This window comes from Theropithecus gelada, chromosome 5, assembly GCF_003255815.1.
Source record: "Theropithecus gelada isolate Dixy chromosome 5, Tgel_1.0, whole genome shotgun sequence".
Taxonomy (NCBI): Eukaryota; Metazoa; Chordata; class Mammalia; order Primates; family Cercopithecidae; genus Theropithecus; species Theropithecus gelada.
The window spans coordinates 106486118-106505536 of NC_037672.1; the positions used below are offsets into that span (position 1 = coordinate 106486118).

At 36.1% G+C, this 19419-nt stretch overlaps 1 protein-coding gene across 2 annotated transcripts in view; it reads right to left on the reverse strand.

The window, feature by feature from the left end:
• COL25A1 (collagen type XXV alpha 1 chain) overlaps positions 1–19419 on the reverse strand; it is a 506768-nt gene that overhangs the window by 106885 nt on the left and 380464 nt on the right. For both annotated transcript variants that reach the window (XM_025385780.1, XM_025385781.1), the window contains 2 exons: positions 5559–5585; positions 3173–3217 (listed from right to left, as the gene is read on the reverse strand). In XM_025385780.1, the coding sequence (XP_025241565.1) occupies positions 3173–3217; positions 5559–5585 (72 nt within the window). The remainder of the gene's footprint in view (positions 1–3172; positions 3218–5558; positions 5586–19419) is intronic.

Sequence of the window (19419 nt, forward strand, 5' to 3'; positions counted from 1 at the left end):
TCTCTCAGATGCAGAGATCATGCCCTTTTCTCTGTACCACACTGCCTCCTACATTTCACAGAAGGATGCTCTGTAGCCCTTCATAGGTTGTGATGCCAGAAGGGGCAAGATTGGAGTCTAATACCATGCCACTGCTTAAGCAAGTCCTTTCTCTTAATGAAAAACCACTATAAAAATAAATATTTAGATTAGCAATCAAGGTGATCAAAATGTAAAATACAATGTGTAGGAAAAATGTCACGCCAAGTTTATGTGCTAAGGCCTTCACCTATTTTGCCATCCTGAATGGATGGACAATGTTCTATGGGAAACAGAGCATTTTTGTCTTCTTTTTTTCTTTCTCTCTCTCTTTCTTTTTTTTCAAATAGAGACAGGGTTTCACCATGTTGCCCAGGTTGGTCTCCAGCTCCTGAGCTTAGGCAATCCTCCTGCCTTAGCCTCTAAAAATGCTGGGATTATAGGCATGGGACACTACGCTTGGCCAGTGTTTTCTTAAAAAAGTATACTTTTCTTTCTTTTTTTCAAACGTAAGAAGAGAATTTTTTATTCCCCAGGGGTTTTTTTTTGTTTTTTTTTTTTTTTTGAGTTTTTTGGCCATATTTCTTACTTTTTTCTTTTTAAGAGATAGGATCTCACTATGGTGCCCAGGCCGGACTCAAGCAATCCTTCTGCCTCAGTGCCCCCAAGTAGCTGGATATTATTTGCTATATTTCTGATGGCTTAGAAATTATATCCTCCCCTAACCACTGTCTGAAAACTTTTCTAAGTATCAAAAGTACTCTTTTGGAAAAAGCAAAATTGTATTGGAGAAGAAAATGTTTTCTCAAGACAATTTAAGGATATTGAGGTGCTCTTACTAAAAAAAAATTATGTCATTGTAAGCTCCTTTCTTAGAAAAACAAATTCTAGAGTTCAAGACTCCAGAAAAACAAAGTCTAGAGTTCAAAAAAATTGTTTAAAAACAAATTCTAGAGTTCATTTCATATGCTCATATGCTCTAAGTACATAAAATTATTACTCTATTGCCAGTTTTGTTTTTACTAAGTGACCTGCTGTTTCAGTGAAGGAGACTCGTGTTTTTTACACTTTCTTTTCCTAAAAATGATACAGCAAATATTACAAATGTTAAGTAATGACTAGACCTAACAGAAATTCCATACACAAAGCTTTAGGTTCAGTTCTCTGAAGGAGGGAAAACAAATTTAAATTACATTTTGCTGATGCCTTCATAAAAGTGTGAAATCATTTCATTTCCCTGGGTTTTACAGAAAACACTTTTAAAATGCCACAAAGATGTATAACAAGACATAAAACTGCAAATATTAACTGTCTATTTCCTTGAAATATAATTTAAACTTGGTGACTAGGACAAGAAAATGTTACATTCCTTTCTCTTGCTAAGGAAATTGCATATTTCCTTTGCAAAAATAAAGAATATGCAGTCTTCAAAAGGTATATGTGACACTTTTAAAGTTGTTTTGTTTCATGTTAAAAGTTTCTATAAAGTTTCATGATTGTCTCAAAGTTGAAAAATGAAAAGAAACAAAGAAGAAAAAGGAAAACATTATTAACCTTAGGCATACAAGTTTTGTTTTTCACCAATGTCAAAAACAATATTTATGCCATATCTGTATTTTGTTCTTTCTAAATGTTATCTTGAGTTATATAATTTTCAGATCCATCTGAGAATGAATACACTTTTAAATTTTTGCTTAGGTTTCCCTCCGTGATCTGCAATATTCTAAATCTTCTGTCTTTGCCAGGATTTGTGAAGCAAACGGGTATGCATTTTACTAAGTGGAAAATGTAGCTGTGACATGGATGGTTAACTACTGGTGAGTGTGCGGTGTTTGGTTTATGGACTAAAGGACACCATAAGCCTTGGCTGAGAACATTAATTTCATGTGGGAATTGAGTACTTCTGGGAACAGAGAGCCTCTTAAAAACATAGATTAACTGAATATTCAGAACTCCACTGAACTGAAGTGAAGGAAAAGTTTAATGGTAATATCAAATACAGTCTAAAGACTTTACATCTATTTACTCCCTTAACTCTCATTGACTCTATTAGGTAGGCACCACCATTGTCTCCCTTTACCGATGAGAAACTGAGGCCAGAGAATTCCAAGGACTTTGCCAAAATTCACACAGCCTCTGAGTGGTAGACTCATGCTCTTAGCAACTTACTAGGTTTAAAGTTGTGGTTGTTTATGTCTTATTGACAGAAAGAAAAGATGGACGTGATGGAAAAGATCACAAGGAGTATTTATTGCATCTGAAAGGGTTGAGTTATGTATGATTTCAGAATTTGGTCCAGAGTATGTGGATTTAAAATACTCTGGGAAAGCAAGATAATAGGTCACAGGGTATAAAAGGGCCAGGCCAAGAACTCTGAGGAAGACAGGAAAGTCCCTCGCTCAGCTCCCTGGCTCCTGACGGACTGGCTCAGCAATGGGCTTTGTCAGCGACCACAATGGCTTTCCTGGTTTCTGTGAAGGTTCCAGGCTAAAGAGCCGGTCAGGGATGTTGAGGAGCTATGCTTTGTCCACCTAGTAAGTATGTTGCAGGAGTAAATGTATACAACACATAGACATGTGTATGTAGAGTGTATTGTTGTTTCTTTCACTTTACTTTTTCCCCTCATTATTAACAGCACAATAAAAGTGTATGTAATACCAAAGCGGGACAAACCTATTTAATTTCTACTTTTGCTTAACAGTGAAAAGAGCTTCCTTCTGGATTCAGAAAGTTTTACTAGTTCCTTCTATGAGAATAACTTTTGTTAGCCAATTATTAATACATATTAGTTTTACCACGACCAGAATAAACTAAAGTGCATTTTGTTTATCACAATCAATGTTAAACATAAATTTTTCCAATTCCATATCTATTTATGAGAAAGATATAGTTGCATCACATACATAATTTACTGAACAGTAACACATCCAAAATACTTGAAATGGAAAATTTTCAAAGAATTCCTGACTCTTTAATGCATCTTTAAAAATTAAACTAATTTGGTCATTTGTAGCACAATCTTCCTGTATTTCAAAAGTATACGTAGTGTTTTTATAAGCATATAAGCTTATTACTAACATTATGAACTAGAATAATTTTGTGATTTCAATGGCCACCAAGTTATTTTTTAAATACAATATTTTATAGAACTCACCTTTTGCCCATTCATCCCTGGAATTCCAGGTGCTCCAATAGAACCCTAAAGAGACACATGATTAAATTCAGTTGATATCATACACAAAATATTTCAATTCTAAATTTATATTGTATTAGTTATGTAAGCCTTGCTAAAACATTTCTAGGAGTTTTATTTTTCAGACCTTATCCACTATGTTCAAATATATAATGTAAGCAGATTCCTCAAGCTTCCCCAGAAACTACAGAGTTAAAATTAAAACTTGCTTCTAAGTATCCACTTCACTTTAATATGTTTTAAAGAAATTTACATGATAAATTGATCATACCTATCAGAGGGCCACATGGCTCTAAATTTTCATGTTTTTAAGAATAAATAGGCTTAGTTCCATCTGGAAAACGCCTACCAGTAGCAGTAACACTTGCATTTAATGAGTTAAAATACCATAAAACAAAAGGTAATTAAAATAACAACCATTTATTCTGCAGTTAAATAAGGGACCCATATCGTAAACTCAAATTTGTTGTATTGTAAGCATTTTTCTCCCAGACTTTCAAGGAGTAAGTTTAAGCCACATGAATGTGAATGTCTTCCAGAGTGACTCAAAAAGGTGTAAAAAATGTTATACACTGACCAGGAACAACACAACTTCTTTACAAAAAAAGTTAAGGTGTGTGTGTGTGAGCACGTGTGGGCATGTGTGTGCACATGCATAGTGGCGTGAGTATGAATGATTGGACATAGATGGGTGAGCTGGAGAATAAGAAAGCTAATTATTACCTGAGAAAAATCTATGACATTTAACTGGATACAGAAACATTAGCAAATATTTTCAAACAGTGATGTCATTTCCCTCCATTACACCTTCCATTTAGGCTCTGGAGAAACCATTTTAAATACAATATGCTTATTCTTTGTCTAAAACTGGAAAACAGATTTTTCTTAGTAGATGTATGATATTACATTTCTTTAATAATAACGGGGAAAATATATTTTTTTTTAAAATACCAATTATAGACCAAAAACTCCCCTGAAAAGTAGTCTACTGAAAAAACAGTAATTGTAACGAAAACAAATTGAGATGGCAAGTTCCTTAGTGCGTTCGGTGATTATATTGAATGGGTCATTAAAGGACTTCCCGAAGCCTGAAGCAGTAATTTTATCCTGGTCGTATGTGGATTAGAGTAGCTTTACAATTTCACACCATGCTTAATAGAGACATTATTGCAAAGGACAAAGTGTTCCTATGCACAAGTTGTCTCGCAACCCATGGACTTTTACTTGGTTTGTAGGATTATGTTTCAACAGATGCCACATGCCCAGTGCTTGGGGGATAAAAAGTCTCTATCTTTGATGGATTCCAAAGATAAAGAATAATCACTTTTCCACCTGTTATAATACAATTGTTTTCTTTAGTTTTCCGCGGGTTAAATACCCCCCTCCCCGATTGAGGGGTATAAGGATGGGGGAATGAGGACTTAGTGATATTTTGTTGGCAAAATGCCATCTATTTGCTATTAAGATATTTATTACTATAGGATAGGTGTAATTTTGGAAACCCTAGATCTTCTCCATCAGAATTTGAAAAAAAAAATTTGTTTTTGAGACCAAGTTTTGCTCTGTCTAACCCAGGCTGGAGTGTAGTGGCACAATCTCGGCTCACTGCAGCCTCTGCCGCCCAGGTTCAAGCGATTCTCCTGTCTCAGCCTCTTGAGTAGCTGGGACTACAGGCGTGTGCCACCACACCCAGCTATTTTTGTATTTTTAGTAAAGAAGGGGTTTCACCATGTTAGCCAAGCTAGTCTCTAACTCTTAACCTCAGGTGATCCAACCGCCTCAGCTTCTCAAAGTGTTGGGATTACAGGCGTGAGCCACTGCATCTGGTCTCTCCATCAGAATTTAATGGTCAATTCTGATGATTGTGGATAACAATGAAATGACTATCAGGAAGTCACTTTTCACGTTACCTCAGCAAGAAGGACACCAATAGGCCACTTAAATATAGTGAACCCAGTAATATTCTTTTTTTCAGCTCAGTTCCCTGGCCGTTTGGCAATCACATAATTGAGGAAGGCCACGCATTCATTTTGCAATATCAAATTATCTTTCACATTTTAAATTTTGTCATAATGTTTTACCAGTATTTGAATTAAAAATTCAATAACGGACAAGTTCAGCAGACAACTTAAAAAGACTCTGCTCTGGATTTATTGAATTTTTTATAATGGAGTCAATTAGACATCTAATGCTCACATTATATGACTGTATTTTTAGTAAGCAGAATGCACAAACCAGACTAACTGCTTCAGCATGGCTTACAGTAGCTAATTTCATTCACCTCTCCTGCTTGCCATTAGGTCATGAGAGCATAATTACTTTCACAGTATTGTTGTTTATACTCTACCTTTTGTCCTGGAGGCCCTAGAGGACCCTAAAAAAGAAAAATAATTCAATTAACATAATATTACAGCCACTTAAGCTTAGATGACCAATTTAAACTGTCCTATTCTCTAAGATTCTCTTTGCTCTACTGAACTATGTTGACATTTCATATATCAGGGAAAAAAAGGAAAGAAAAATTTCAGTTTGAAGTACCACATGGATCTTTTCTTCTAATTTTCTTGTGAAAAACATTAAGCATATAGAGCAGGATTCTGATTTGTCCTCGCTATTAAAAAATAATCTTTGCTGTTCCAGCACATGTTGTTTTTTAAAAAAATACCTATAAATGTATCACATTAATCTCATTTAAAAGGCTGAAAATACAGTCCTTAGAAGCAGTTAAAATGCAATGTAGTTTTTCAGCAAATGGACACATTAGATGACTTCTGCGCCTGCAAATCTTCAGTAAGCAGATTTGCAAAGGAAATAATTGAATGCCATTACAAAGAAACACGTTTTTTTGTTTTTTTGTTTTTTTTTCTCTATTCTTCCTCTTAGGAAATATAGTCAACTAACCTGCACAAAAACTTGTTTACAAACTAGGGGAGGCCAGTGTCAACTATGATACCAAGTATATACTAGAAAAGGGAACAAAAGATGCTGTCAGTTGTTTCTTAGACTAAAATACTGGGTGGAGGAGATTTAGTGAGATGAATGAGAATATTTATACAGCATGGAAATGCAGCAGTTTTGAGATTTAGCAGTTTTTCAACCACAAAGTCAGTGTTGGGATTCTCTTGGCTTTATTTAGAGCAAGGCATGGCTTTGAGACAGTGGAAAATAACTCAAAGAGATATAGCTATATTTCTATTTGTATCTATTTTAAAATATAACTATTAAGCATTTTCTTCCAGTTCTTTCAAAAATATTTTTTAGTATGTTTCAGCAAAGTTATAGACACTCATCATTTCATGTTAAAAGCTCTTTATTCCATGACATTTAACTAACGACCAGCTTATTTTCAGTGTGTGACATTTCAGTTAATCAGCATGTTGCATGCCTACTCTATAACACTAAATAAAACACTAGGTTGGTTGTTAGAGGAAGATCTGTTCATGCATCCTTTTTATTAAAAATATATAATGTTTAGGAACATTCAGAGAATCTGTTCCTCATGTTATTTTGCAATCCTCACAGGAAGACTAACAATTTCCTCATATAATCAGCTTTAGGTTATTGAAAGTACACTGTGCAATATTGCCTTTATATATTTCTATTTAATTTACTCAACCAACCAACTGTTTAATGAGCTTGTTATTTGCTTTATCTGTGTGGTCAGACATTCTCTCTACTTATCTCACTCCCTCTATTTAAAATTCTCCCTGTTTTAGATTTTGCAGAGAAAATAGAGACTATCAAGTGTAAATTCCCTCGACATCTTGTCTCTCATCAAACCAAATGTATGTGTACCTCTTTCCTGTATCAGGGGAAGAAGAGCCCCTCCTCCTATACAAGGCAAATTCATCTGGTATACTCTGGAATCCATCCTTGTCTCTGTCCTCAGGGATCTTTTGCAATCAGTTACCCCTGCATCTGTATCAGAGGCTCCACTTCTTCACTAGTTCTTCCCCTTAGCATATAAACATATTTAATCATTTCCTCACTTGGGTAAATTGTTTGGGAAGTAAATGTTCATGTTATCATACCAAGTAAGGGCAGAATTTGGAGGTTGTGGTGATAGGAGATCTGAGAATCAAGAAAGGACTTGGGTTTTATCATTGTCTATCATTCCATTTTCTCCAGTGTCTCTAGAGTACTTTACTTCTTAAAATGTTGACGTTAGAAAGGAAATCATAGAACAAGGAGTACATTAATTCAGTATTTAGACTGAGAATGTGTATGTTCAATTCACAAAGGCTTGTTTCCCACTGTAAACCTAACTGCCACTTGAAAAAAAATGTTGTTCACTAAAATTGTCTCTTTCATCACATTGATATATAACCCTGGAAGGGGATATTTCAAATGAAAATAAGAGTGAATTCTACATCAAGTATTTTAATTAGAGAATAACATATCTGATATTTTCTAATTTGGTCTCTGTTGCATAATCACATAAAATCAGAGATTTAGAATGACTAATCATAACTCTGAAATTCATAAAATTAAATAAGTTGTATATTTTAACACAATATTTAATGAAAATCTAAGGATGGCTACAAAGACAATATTTTCCTTCACTGTTAGGAAACTACTGCTGCTTCTGGTAACTTCTAAAAATAAAAGCAGTTTTTAAGATTTAACATTAATTTTAAATTGGCAATACATGTCTTACAGAATTTTCATAACTATGCTGCCAAGAATATATTCACAGTTACCAGAAATGTGCATATACTTCTTTTATCTCTCTGGCAGGAAAAATGGTAGAGATCTAACAAGAGTATCATCCATTACTAGGGGGTGACCTGGGATTAAGGCAGAATAAAATATAGGACACTTAAGTACAGACAGACAGACAGACACACACACACACACACCACACACAGACACGTGTGCATGCATGCACACATCCAGAAATACTAGTTATTTTTACTGAGCAAGATTTTACTTATATACATTTGTTTTGAGTACCCTTAGATTAATAATACCATTATATATCTATAACACTGTGGTAATTAAAGTTAAGCTTACAAATCCAAGTTTCCCTACCCAAAAATTGATTTTCAAATTAGGGTATGTTGCTACCAGTTGGTTAAGATGATTACATTTGATTAGTCTTGCAGTTTTTGGTACAAAGGTAAGTTTATAAAGTAATGGGCAAATACCATAGAAACATTCATTAATTTATCAAATCTTTTTTTTATTTTTGTTTTTCCTTTTGAGACGGGGTCTCACTCTGTTGCCCAGGCTGGAGCGCAGTGGCATGATCATAGCTCACTGCAGCCTCAAACTCCTGGGCTCAAGCAATCCTCCTGCCTCAGCCTCCCAAGTAGCTGGGACTACAAGCACATGTCACTATGTCTGGCTAAGTTTTTAATGTTTTGTAGAGACAGGGTCTTGCTATATTGCCCAGACTAGTCTCGAACTCCTGACCTCAAACGATCCTCTCACCTTGGCATCCCAAAGTGTTGGGATTACAAGTGTGAGCTACTACACCTAGCCTATCTAATCTTCCTTACACTTGTTTATATTTTCATCCTGCACAACTTGGATGAATCATGCCATAAATTCATTATTCACTCGTCAAACAAATGCTGACTATTCCCAAAATTAAAGTCAATTGTTCTAGTGATTCAAGATTTCTAAAACAATTCCATTATTGTTATCCTCATGATTTAGTAAGTTTGGATCAAGTAGATTTCCAACCTAGAGTCATAATCTTTTCGGTTCATCTTTATTAATCGATGAAGCAGTCCTTCTTTATTTATATTTGCATATACTTTGTATATAACCAGTTAAGATGAAAAAATCTAGTTTTTTTCAAAATAATTTTTTTTGCATGTATGTCAAGATTAAAAACTGTAACATACAGAATCTCAACATACTAAGCTACATTTCTTTAAACTCCAGAAACGTCAACTATAATTAGAACCTTAAAATACACCTGTTTAAATACAGGTTCTGGGTGATATAAATTGTAAAAACTTTTTATTGAAGAATTCTGCATCATGAGTATAACTTTATCAAAAAGACAAAAACTCAAAGAGTCACTGAAAAATTCTAAACATGGAGTAATGGCACTAATCTGCACATAAATCTTTATACCAGTTTTAATAATCTTTCAGAAAACACCATGGAAAGTTATGCAAAATAAAGTTCAGATAAAAATTTGTAAACGCAGTAAGAAATTATATAGTATACTTGATTTTCTTTCCAATTTTTCCTCTCCCCTGCTAGATTCCATATCTAAACATTTATGTACAGTATTCAGCACATGGTGAGAAACTTAAAGAAACATGATAGACCTCATGTTGGTGACTTGCTTACCAAAATCATGTTACTCGGGCCTCAGAGTAAAGTTTTACTCCTACTTCAGTCCATCAGATACTTAAGAATATCTCTATGGTCCAGCCCTCTTCTCCAGTCACATTGCTACATTCCTGTTAAACCCATTTCTCGTTCCCTTAGCTAACATAACGTTCACCTAATGACCACCCTGCTTTTGGTCTCCTCCAATCCTTTCTGCACACTGCTGCCTGCGTGAGCTTCCCCTAATAGGTTCATACCTTTCCCATACTTAAATATCTTTCAATGCCTTTTCATAGCCTTTTAGAAGAGTCTGAGATTTGGCAGTAGTTGCAGTTTTCTGCATAAGCCAGGCTTCCATAGTTCTACACCTCTGTCTGTTCCTATAAAAGGCTTTCTTCTCCCCTGTCCTCTCCTGCATCCATTCCAAATATCAGAGCTCAGAGCCCTCACCCTTGGGGTTAGGTGCCTTCTTTTGTTCTCCAAAGCACCCCTATGACGTTTTCCTAGAATTTACCAACAATAATCATAATTGTCTGGTTACTTCTTTACTCACTCTAAATTACCTTTATCATGCACAGTAGCTGGCACATAGTGATTGCTCAGTGAATCATTTTGAGGTTAATTCATTTATTCATTCACATAATAGTTTTTAAGAGCCTACTGGGTGCTATTTTGCTTACAAAATAAGGCAAAACAAAATGACCACTCAGTGAGCACTCAAAACAAAATAAGATAAAAATGCATACCACTGGACTTCATATACTAGTGAATGTAGTAAGACAGTAAACAAATAAAATATAAAATTGTGTCAGGTGGTAAGTGCTAAAGCAAAGAGGGGGATATGGATTGTAAGAAGTAGATGGAATAGTTTAAATTGTGTGTGTGTGTGTGCGGGGTGGGGGGGGTCATTTAGTGAAGCTCTCAGTGATAAAGAGGTCAGGCAAAGAGCCATGTATATAGAAGGGGGAGGAATATTCCAGGCAAGGGAAGAGCAAATGCAAAGACCAAGAGTTGGGCACATGCTAAGTGTGTTCAAAGAACACCAAGGAGGCTATCAGTGAGTAGCGGGAGATGGGGATACGAACAGGAAAGAACAATTGTATGTGTATGGCCTTGTAGGTACTTGTAAGCACAATGATGTTTACTTTGAGTAGGATAAAAATTAAAGAAATGAATAAATGGATACATAAAGCAAATCAGGTTTTGTTTTGTTTTTTCTTAAACTTTAGACAATAGTGTTTCAAGATAGGAATGGCAGGATTTTTTACTCTTTTTGTTCACCTGACTCATTCTAACATTGCTGGCCTATTCTAATAGCCTCCAGATTACCTCTAATTGCAAGCGTGAGTAGAGGAATTTAGGTCATGACTTCCATATGAATACAGCAAAGACAAAATCATCCAAATTATATGGTATCATTAACAATTGAGAGTGTTGTGTATGTGTATGTAGGCCTACGGTCTCCAATGCACTTCAGAAAACAATTATGCAAACAGTAGATAGAATTATCAACCCAAGTAAATCTTCAAAGTAGGCTGTTAAGAAAAGAATGATGCTGTGACCATTATGCATTGGCTGTACTTTCCAGTTTGTGAACAACAAAAAAAAAAACACAAAAAGATACATCATGGGATGGAAAAAAATTAATGAATTTTTCTGACACTACTGATGTTAGCACAAATTTGATTGAGGTATTAATTACTTAAACAGGATGCTGAGTTCCTAAATGATGTGCTTTAGGATGCCTCTTGGGACATGTTTTAAGGCAAGTTCTGGTTGCCTGCTATTAGGAAATGATGTAGGGGGCGGACACAGTTCCTGTTCTGTCCCTGATGACTAACAGTAAAATCTGAAGCTCTGAGAGCTGCTGGTCATTTCTGGACACGAGAATATACAACTAGCTTCTGTAATAAAAAACACAGGGAACAAAAAAAGAGGTGGTCCATCTGTGAAAGGGAGGATAAAAGCCCAAAACTATTAAGCCATTTAAAATTATTTCCTTTTCGAGTTAAGAATTTTTCCATGATTTAATAAAAGTTAGGCAAAATGAAGAAAATACTTTTAAAAGTCTAGTTCCAAAGGGAAGAATGATAACACGTATAATCTAACTGATGGAGTCATAAAACATTGGTACCAGACTTTCTCAAGGGTTTGGTACAACAGATTTTAATTACAATTTTTTGAAAGATATTAACCTGGTGTAATGCATCATGAGATCCCAAAATACATAAACTTGGTTTATAAAGAGTAAGAGGAAATTTGTCTTACTTAAGAAGGGATCATTTAAGATGCATGTATATAAAATGCCATGTTCTGCTTGGGTGTTTGATGTGGGAAGGTTAAGAAACATAAACTCTAGCCACTATTATATATATGTCTGGAGTGTAATTCAAGTGATGTTTTACAAGATTCGGATTTCATAGCTTAAGTGTGTAGAAATGCCAACTGGAAACTGTTGGGAAATGTTTAGAATATAAGAGAGTGCACTGCAATGTTTTCAATGTAAAAGCCCGTGATTTAGTTGAAGTGGGTATGAAGGAACACAGCATAAACAAGAGCAGAACAAGACAGTGCTGAAAAGGGAGAGCCTCATCTCTTGTTTCAGGTCTTTCATAGATCCTGTCTTCAGTCACACTTCATCATTTATATTTTCCCAAGAAGTCCATATCCTTCTCCAATCAGTCTTCATGTGAAGTTCTTAATCATTCTTCAAGGCCCAGCGGTCATAACTCACTTCCTTCGTGAGCCTTCTCCAGCGCACCCAGACAAAGCTTGTTTTTACCCTTTGTGTTTCTTTAGCACGTTTCAACTGGCTATATTTTAACCTATTTACCTGTTTTAAAAATCCACTTGACTAGGTAGCAACTTCCTCAGGCCATATATTTCATATCATCAGCACCTAGATTAGTGCCTAACACATAAATAATTATTGACTAAATGGAAACAATGAATGAATGAATTTAAAAATTATTAAATTCTGTTTACTGGCTTTCCACCATTATTTCAACACTCATACTATCATAACTCTATCACTGAAAGAGTTCCCAGTTTTGAGGCAGTTGTTCTGTTTAAGTATCAGAGATTTTTGTTTCAGTAATATCACCCCATAATTCCTATTATTTGAAAAAGTTCCTCTACAACCCAGAGCCTGTTAGGAAGATGACATGTCATTATATGTATTCATGAGCATTTGATGAAAAAAAGTTCTACATGTGGTAGTTATTTTTTAAAAGAGTAAATTCTTTTTGACTTCTCTATCTCATGTGCTGAATTTTTGAGGAAAATATTAAACCAGGATGATTCATTTATTGGTGTTTCTCAAAATCATGAGGCTATGACCTCTTTAAGGGAGGTCTCTTAAAGCTCAGGAAATTAAAGAAGTAATACATTTTTCTCACCACTTGACAAAACCAGAACCCAAGACTAAATATTGAGCATTAAATACCATAGATTAAAGATAAATCTAGGTATATAAAAATCTATTTTTGATCAGATTCCAAAACAGAGACTCTATATTACCTCTCGCCAGATATCCACACTAAAATTAGCTCACTCCATCTCTTCAAAATATTTAATAAACTGCTTCTTATTGCTAAACCCAAAATGGAAATGATCCGAAAAGAAAGAAAAAATTAACAGGCTTCTCTGCCCTCTGTGATTAAACATACTTCCCTCGAGTACTATAAAGGAAACAAATTTATGGTTCACAAAAGCCTATCACCCTACACTACACTCAGTACAAAATATTTCCATTGAGCAGTGTAAGTGCTTTTCCTATTTTAAATCAACAATGCTGAGAAACACTGGCTGCTAGAATTTAAATAACTCATGATCCACAGAAAAAGCTCTTAAATTTAAGATTATAATATATAGTCATATCCTATTCAGATCTGTTTTCTACCTAGATGGATCTGGACTGTCTATTAATAACAGAACTTTCTATAATAATAGAAACATTCTATATTGGTCAAACCAATAGGATAACCACCAATCACATATGGCTACTGAGCACTTGAAATGTGGCCAGTACAATATTTAGATACTGAATTTTAAATTGTATTTATTTATTTATTTATTTTTTATTTTCTACAGGGACTCACTTTATCACCCAGGCTGGAGTGCAGTGGCGTGATCTCGACTTGCTGCAACCTCCACCTCCACCTTCCAGCCTCAAGTGATCCTACTGTCTCAGCCCCACAAGTAGCTGGGACTACAGGCATGAACCATCAAGCCTAATTTTTGTTTTTGTTTGTTTGTTTTGTAGAAACGGGTTTTCACCGTGTTGCCCAGGCTGTTCTCAAACTCCTGAGCTCAAGTGATCCACCCACCTGGGCCTCCCAAAGTGCTAGCTCCCAAAGAGCCTGGCCAACTTTAAATTTAAATAGCCATATGTAGCTAATGCTGACTGCATTGAACAGTGCAGATCTAGACAATAGAACACCCAAGACTGAAATCAGTGAATTGGATTCTAGCCTGGTTCCGCCACTAATTATTTTGTAACCTTGGCAGTTTCTTTTTCACTCTGATGTTATTCTGTGAAATGCTAAGCTAAATTATTTCTAAGATTTCTTCTAAACCTTTTATATACTACTTAATAAATAGCCATATGGTGTGACTAGAATTTGGGGCTTTTTTTTTTTTTTTTTTTTTTTTGAGACCGAGTCTTGCTCTGTCACCTAGGCTGGAGTGCAATGGTGCAACTTTGGCTCACTGCAACCTTCACCTCCCAGGTTCAAGTGAGTCTCCTGCCTCAGCCTCCAGAGTAGCTGGGATTACAGGCACCTACCACCATGCCCAGCTAATTTTTTGTATTTTTAGTAGAGACGGGGTTTCTCCATGTTGGCCAGGCTGGTCTCAAACTCCTGACCTCAGGTAATTCACCCACCTCGGTCTCCCAAAGTGTTGGGATTGCAGACGTGAGCCACCGCACCCGGCTGGTGTGACTAGAAATTGATGCAATTACTTTTCCATTGTCCTCATGAAAATCATTCTTTTAGTTATAACATGCATATTTATAAGCACATATATACTCCAAATAATCTATAACACATATATAAATATAAAAAGATGCAGGCCGGGCGTGGTGGCTCACACCTGTAATCCCACCACTTTGGGAGGCCTAGGCAAGAGGATTGCTTGAAGCCTGGGCAATACAGCAAGCCTCCATCTCCATAAAACATAAAAATAAAAAAATCCGGGTATGGTGGTGCATGCCTTAGTCCTAGCAACTTGAGAGGCTGAGGCAGGAGGATTCCTTGAACCCGGGAGTTTAAGGCTGAGGTGAGCTGTGATCATGCCACTGCACTGCAGGCCAGGTGACAGAGCAAGAACCTGTCTCTAAAACAAAACAAAAGAAGAAAAAGAAGAGCAATTTTATGTAATTCTGTTGGATTTATCCTGCCCAATCCTATGCCTTGGGGCATAATGACATGACATCTATTGGGAGAAAAACATAAAGCTCATTTATTTGTACTAGAGCCTGATTTATTAATTGATTAACTCACATCATTCAGTCATTCTGTTTATTAAACACATTAAGTACCAAAAACTATTATATGATGTGATAAATGCTGTGAAGGAGGGGAGAAGACAGCTTCTAACTTAGCTTGGGGGAGTGTGAAAGTGTATGCATGTGTGTGAGGTTTCCTCAAAGGAGGTGACCAAGCAGCAATCTATTTCTTTTTTAAGGCTCCACTCAGACACATGGATCCTGAACTTCCCTTAGATCTGGCAAGGAGGCTTTTGTCTTGAGCCCATGCTTTAAAGGGCCCTTTTCTGGTTGTGATTCCCAGGGGGTTAGGAATCCATGGGTCTAAGAGAACATGCTTACCCGTACACATACCCTCCACCCTCAGCCCTACCAGCCCCCCAGCCACCTGACCTTCAGGTATTAAGGACTCTGGAATTCTCTGCCCCAGTGACTTGAGCTCACTTCAAAGACTCTGTGTTGCCTCTTCCCAGGCCTGTTCTTCTGAATGTGAACCATACCACTGGTGTGCACCATAACAAATTGGAAGAGAAGGTGAAGAGGTGGGTATTTTGAGGGGGATCGATGAAATTTGGTCCTGTGAGCATTCAAGAACCCTTTATAAAGTTAGAGCCTGAGTCTTATCAAGTTGAAGAATGGAGGAAGGTGCGGGAGAGAAGGGAAGCAGGCCAAGGATAGGACTAGGGCTAGTTACAGCCCTCCTCGTGCCACCACACTGTGGCTTTGAATTCCAAGGAGGGCAAGAATTCTAGATTTGAACTTTCCAAGTCATCATGAGAATATATCTGTAAAGGTTGGAGGATAGAACATATTTTACTGAACAGTTTCATTAGGTTGGTTTATAACTTAAATATTTAGACACTTTGTATAAGGACTCCCATTTTTCCCCTTGCCCTAAAACTTGTACATTTGCCCTAAGTCAGCAAAGGTGAAGCACATTCAAACAGACTTAACTCTATTTTTAAAAATTTCTTCTTTATCTAATGATGAAATATGAGAATTTGATGAGACAGATCAATTATAACTTAGTTAATATTCTCATACAAGAATCACTTACTTTGCTTCAGTAGAGCTACAATAAGCTGAATTCTAAAGTTAAAAGCAGTGACAACTAGAGAAGTTGATTATGGTTTTGAGGAAGGAGACAATTTTTAAGACTTTCTTCTATTAAAAGCTTAGTATATGACTGTTCATTGCTTTTAATTATTTACAGAACATATATAATAGATACATATAATATGCATCTGTGCATTCATAATAGAAACAGAGCAGGATGACAGGACTTTAGAGTTGGAAGGGAACTCACACCGTTTAGTTTCATCATTCCTTACAGATGAGGAATCTAAGGCCTAGATACCTTAATTTGCCCAAATGATAGAACTTATTAGACCTTGAGTTTGAGCCACTGTAAAAAATAGTTAATATTAGAGCTGATTCACAGCCTGGAGGTCATTAAGGAAAACAAAATGAAGTAATGAGAGAGGAATACAGACAGAGTCATCTACTCAGCTGTTGAGACTGTCTTTCTGCTACATAATCACGCTCCTAAATCATTGTTGAAAATATTCCCCAAGATGACGTTTTGTTTCCAGGAGACAGAACCAGCTTCAAAGAAGAGTCAAACGTTCCTTCCTATCACCTCACTAAGCGACCTTTAGACACCTCTAGAGAAAAGTCTGTGCACAGAGGAATCAACACAGAGCAGGTCCCCCAAGGCTGGGGAGACACAGCTCCACTGTGTTGATTCTACGGCAGGACTCCCTGGAAGGGGTGGCAGGGCAGTACCAGAAATAGAAGGCATCACTTGTCTGCTTTCTCTGGTCCATTTGAAAAACATACTACAGGCCCTGGGCAAAAGTGCCAAGGAGGTGGGAAGAGCCCTGCAGGTGTGCCATTTATATGTACTTCATGGACAATCAGATTAAGGGAGGCTGGTAAAGCATTAGAATGGTTGCTAAGGCATCTCAGCAGGCAGCGTGCACAACTGAAGGACATGCAGTTTTACCAAATAAGGTTTTGTTGTCAAAATTTCGTCTAATAACTAACTACAATTAGATGATTTCAGTCATTTTTGTTATTTGTGATTTGAAGGTTTGGGGGTCTTGTTTCCTCTGCCAGATCCAAATCGGGAAGTCTGCTGTTGTCTTTAGTGCCTGCCATCTGTTGATCAAGATAGCAGGCAGATCAAAGCACAGTGAAGGAAAGCCATGAGTTTTAGCAAATCCGTGGGATAGCAATACATTATAAATCGAACACATTTAAAGTAAACCTTTACATACTGGTTATTTCAATTTTATTTTAAATGCAACTGAAACATTTTCATGCTTATGTTATTAATTAATATTTTTAAAACATTATATTCACTTGACCCAAACGTATTAAATGTGTTTACAGGTAAAATTAAAATAAACTAAAAGTATCTGTAAACTGTTTGGACAAAAGTCCAAATTTCACTTTACGGCACTACAACAGCAAATATTTCTGAGTTTTGAACTCTCAGATACCACTAGGGCCCAATGAGGAACATTTTAAGTATTCTTATAATTCAGTAGAAGATAAATGAGCATGTTATGGAGTTTATATATATTTAGGGGAGGAGAAGAAAGGAATAAAGAGTTTCAGAACAGGAAAGTGATTTGGTCTCTGAAACCTTGGATATAGACAATTTGGAACAAAAATAATATACATGAAACTGGAGCTATTTGGTATATTTTTTTTGATACCGTCTATCTTTCACGCTTTTGAAAATTTCTGCATCTGTCAAAGAAATAAACAGCAAGAATATCGAAAGGAAAGATACCTTTTAAAATACTATTTTAAAAACGATTTAAATTTCTGAAGAACTGAAAGATAAAGATCATTTGTGCTAGGATTCAGAACTTGATCACTTCCAATTATGGTCATTCCTTTGTTTCATTCTTGGGTCTAGTTTTAGAAGATACAGCAGCTCTCTCCTTATTTAGATGGAGTCAAATTTATTTAAGTGCAAGATCTGGGTTTTAAAAGCTCATCCTGAACTTCCTGGAAACCCGAAGGTCATGTTTACAGAATAGATGCATGGCAGGATTAAATAAATGTGGACTGCATGAGCTGCAGGTTTTCCTTTTTATTCTATCATAGATGCTGTTAATCATCAGATGACTACTTCTGCAATATAAACTATATATCTTAGATTATGAAAACTAATTCCCTACCTGATACACTCATAAAGTTTTTCAAGAGCTAATTTTAGATTGTTTCTAGCTTCTTCATTTCATCATCACAGACATTTTAAATTTATAACAATTCTCTAGCGCCTCTTAAGACCCTTATGTAATCAAGCACTCCTCCATGACACAAACCAACAAATGTAGTGGGGTTTACATAATGTGAAAAAGATGAGAGTAGTGGTATTTATTATCTTTTGTTTGTCTTAATAAGTGGGTGAGAAGGGGAATGTTATGAAAAATTAATAATGTAAGAAGATACGATATATGGGGGACGGCTAAAACAACAACTACAAACAGGACACAAGCAATAAATTACACTCTTAATTGCAGTATTTGACATGTTGTAATTTAATTGGTAGCTATTATTCAACTGTTCTTAGCCCTTACATTTCTTACAGCAGCCTTTCTGTATGCCAAGTTATATCACCAGACATTTGTTTTAATAGTAATACTTCTCATTTATGGAACTCTTTGTGGTTCATAAAACATTTCATATTATCATTTCACTTGCTTCTCACCATAACCCAGTGAGACAGGTAGAATAGGAATTATTACCTACATTTTATAGATCAGTAAAAAGGATCACAGACTATAGTCATATACCACTAAGTATTTCTAAAACCAGAACTACTGATACAATGTACTTTTCTCCCTAGCAGATTTCAGGTCCCCCCCCCCGCCCCCCCCACAATATGTGAAAGAAAATTTCTAAGTTTCTAAGAAAAATTTCCTCCTCAAGATTCCTCAAGGATCTAGAACTAGAATTACCATTTGACCCACCCATCCCATTACTGGGTATATACCCAAAGGATTATAAATCATACTACTATAAAGACACATGCACACATATGTTTATGGCAGCACTATTCACAATAGCAAAGACTTGGAACCAACCCAAATGTCCATCAATAATGGACTGGATTAAGAAAATGTGGCACATATACACCATGGAATACTATGCAGCCATAAAAAAGGATGAGTTCATGTCCTTTGCAGGGACATGGATGAAGCTGGAAACCATCATTCTGAGCAAACTATCACAAGGACAGAAAACCAAACACCGCATGTTCTCACTCATAGGTGGGAATTGAATAATGAGATCACTTGGACACAGGGCGGGGAACATCACACAAACGGGCCTGTCAGGGGATGGGGGCTGGGGGAGGGACAGCATTATGAGAAATACCTAACGTAAATGATGAGTTGATGGGTGCAGCAAA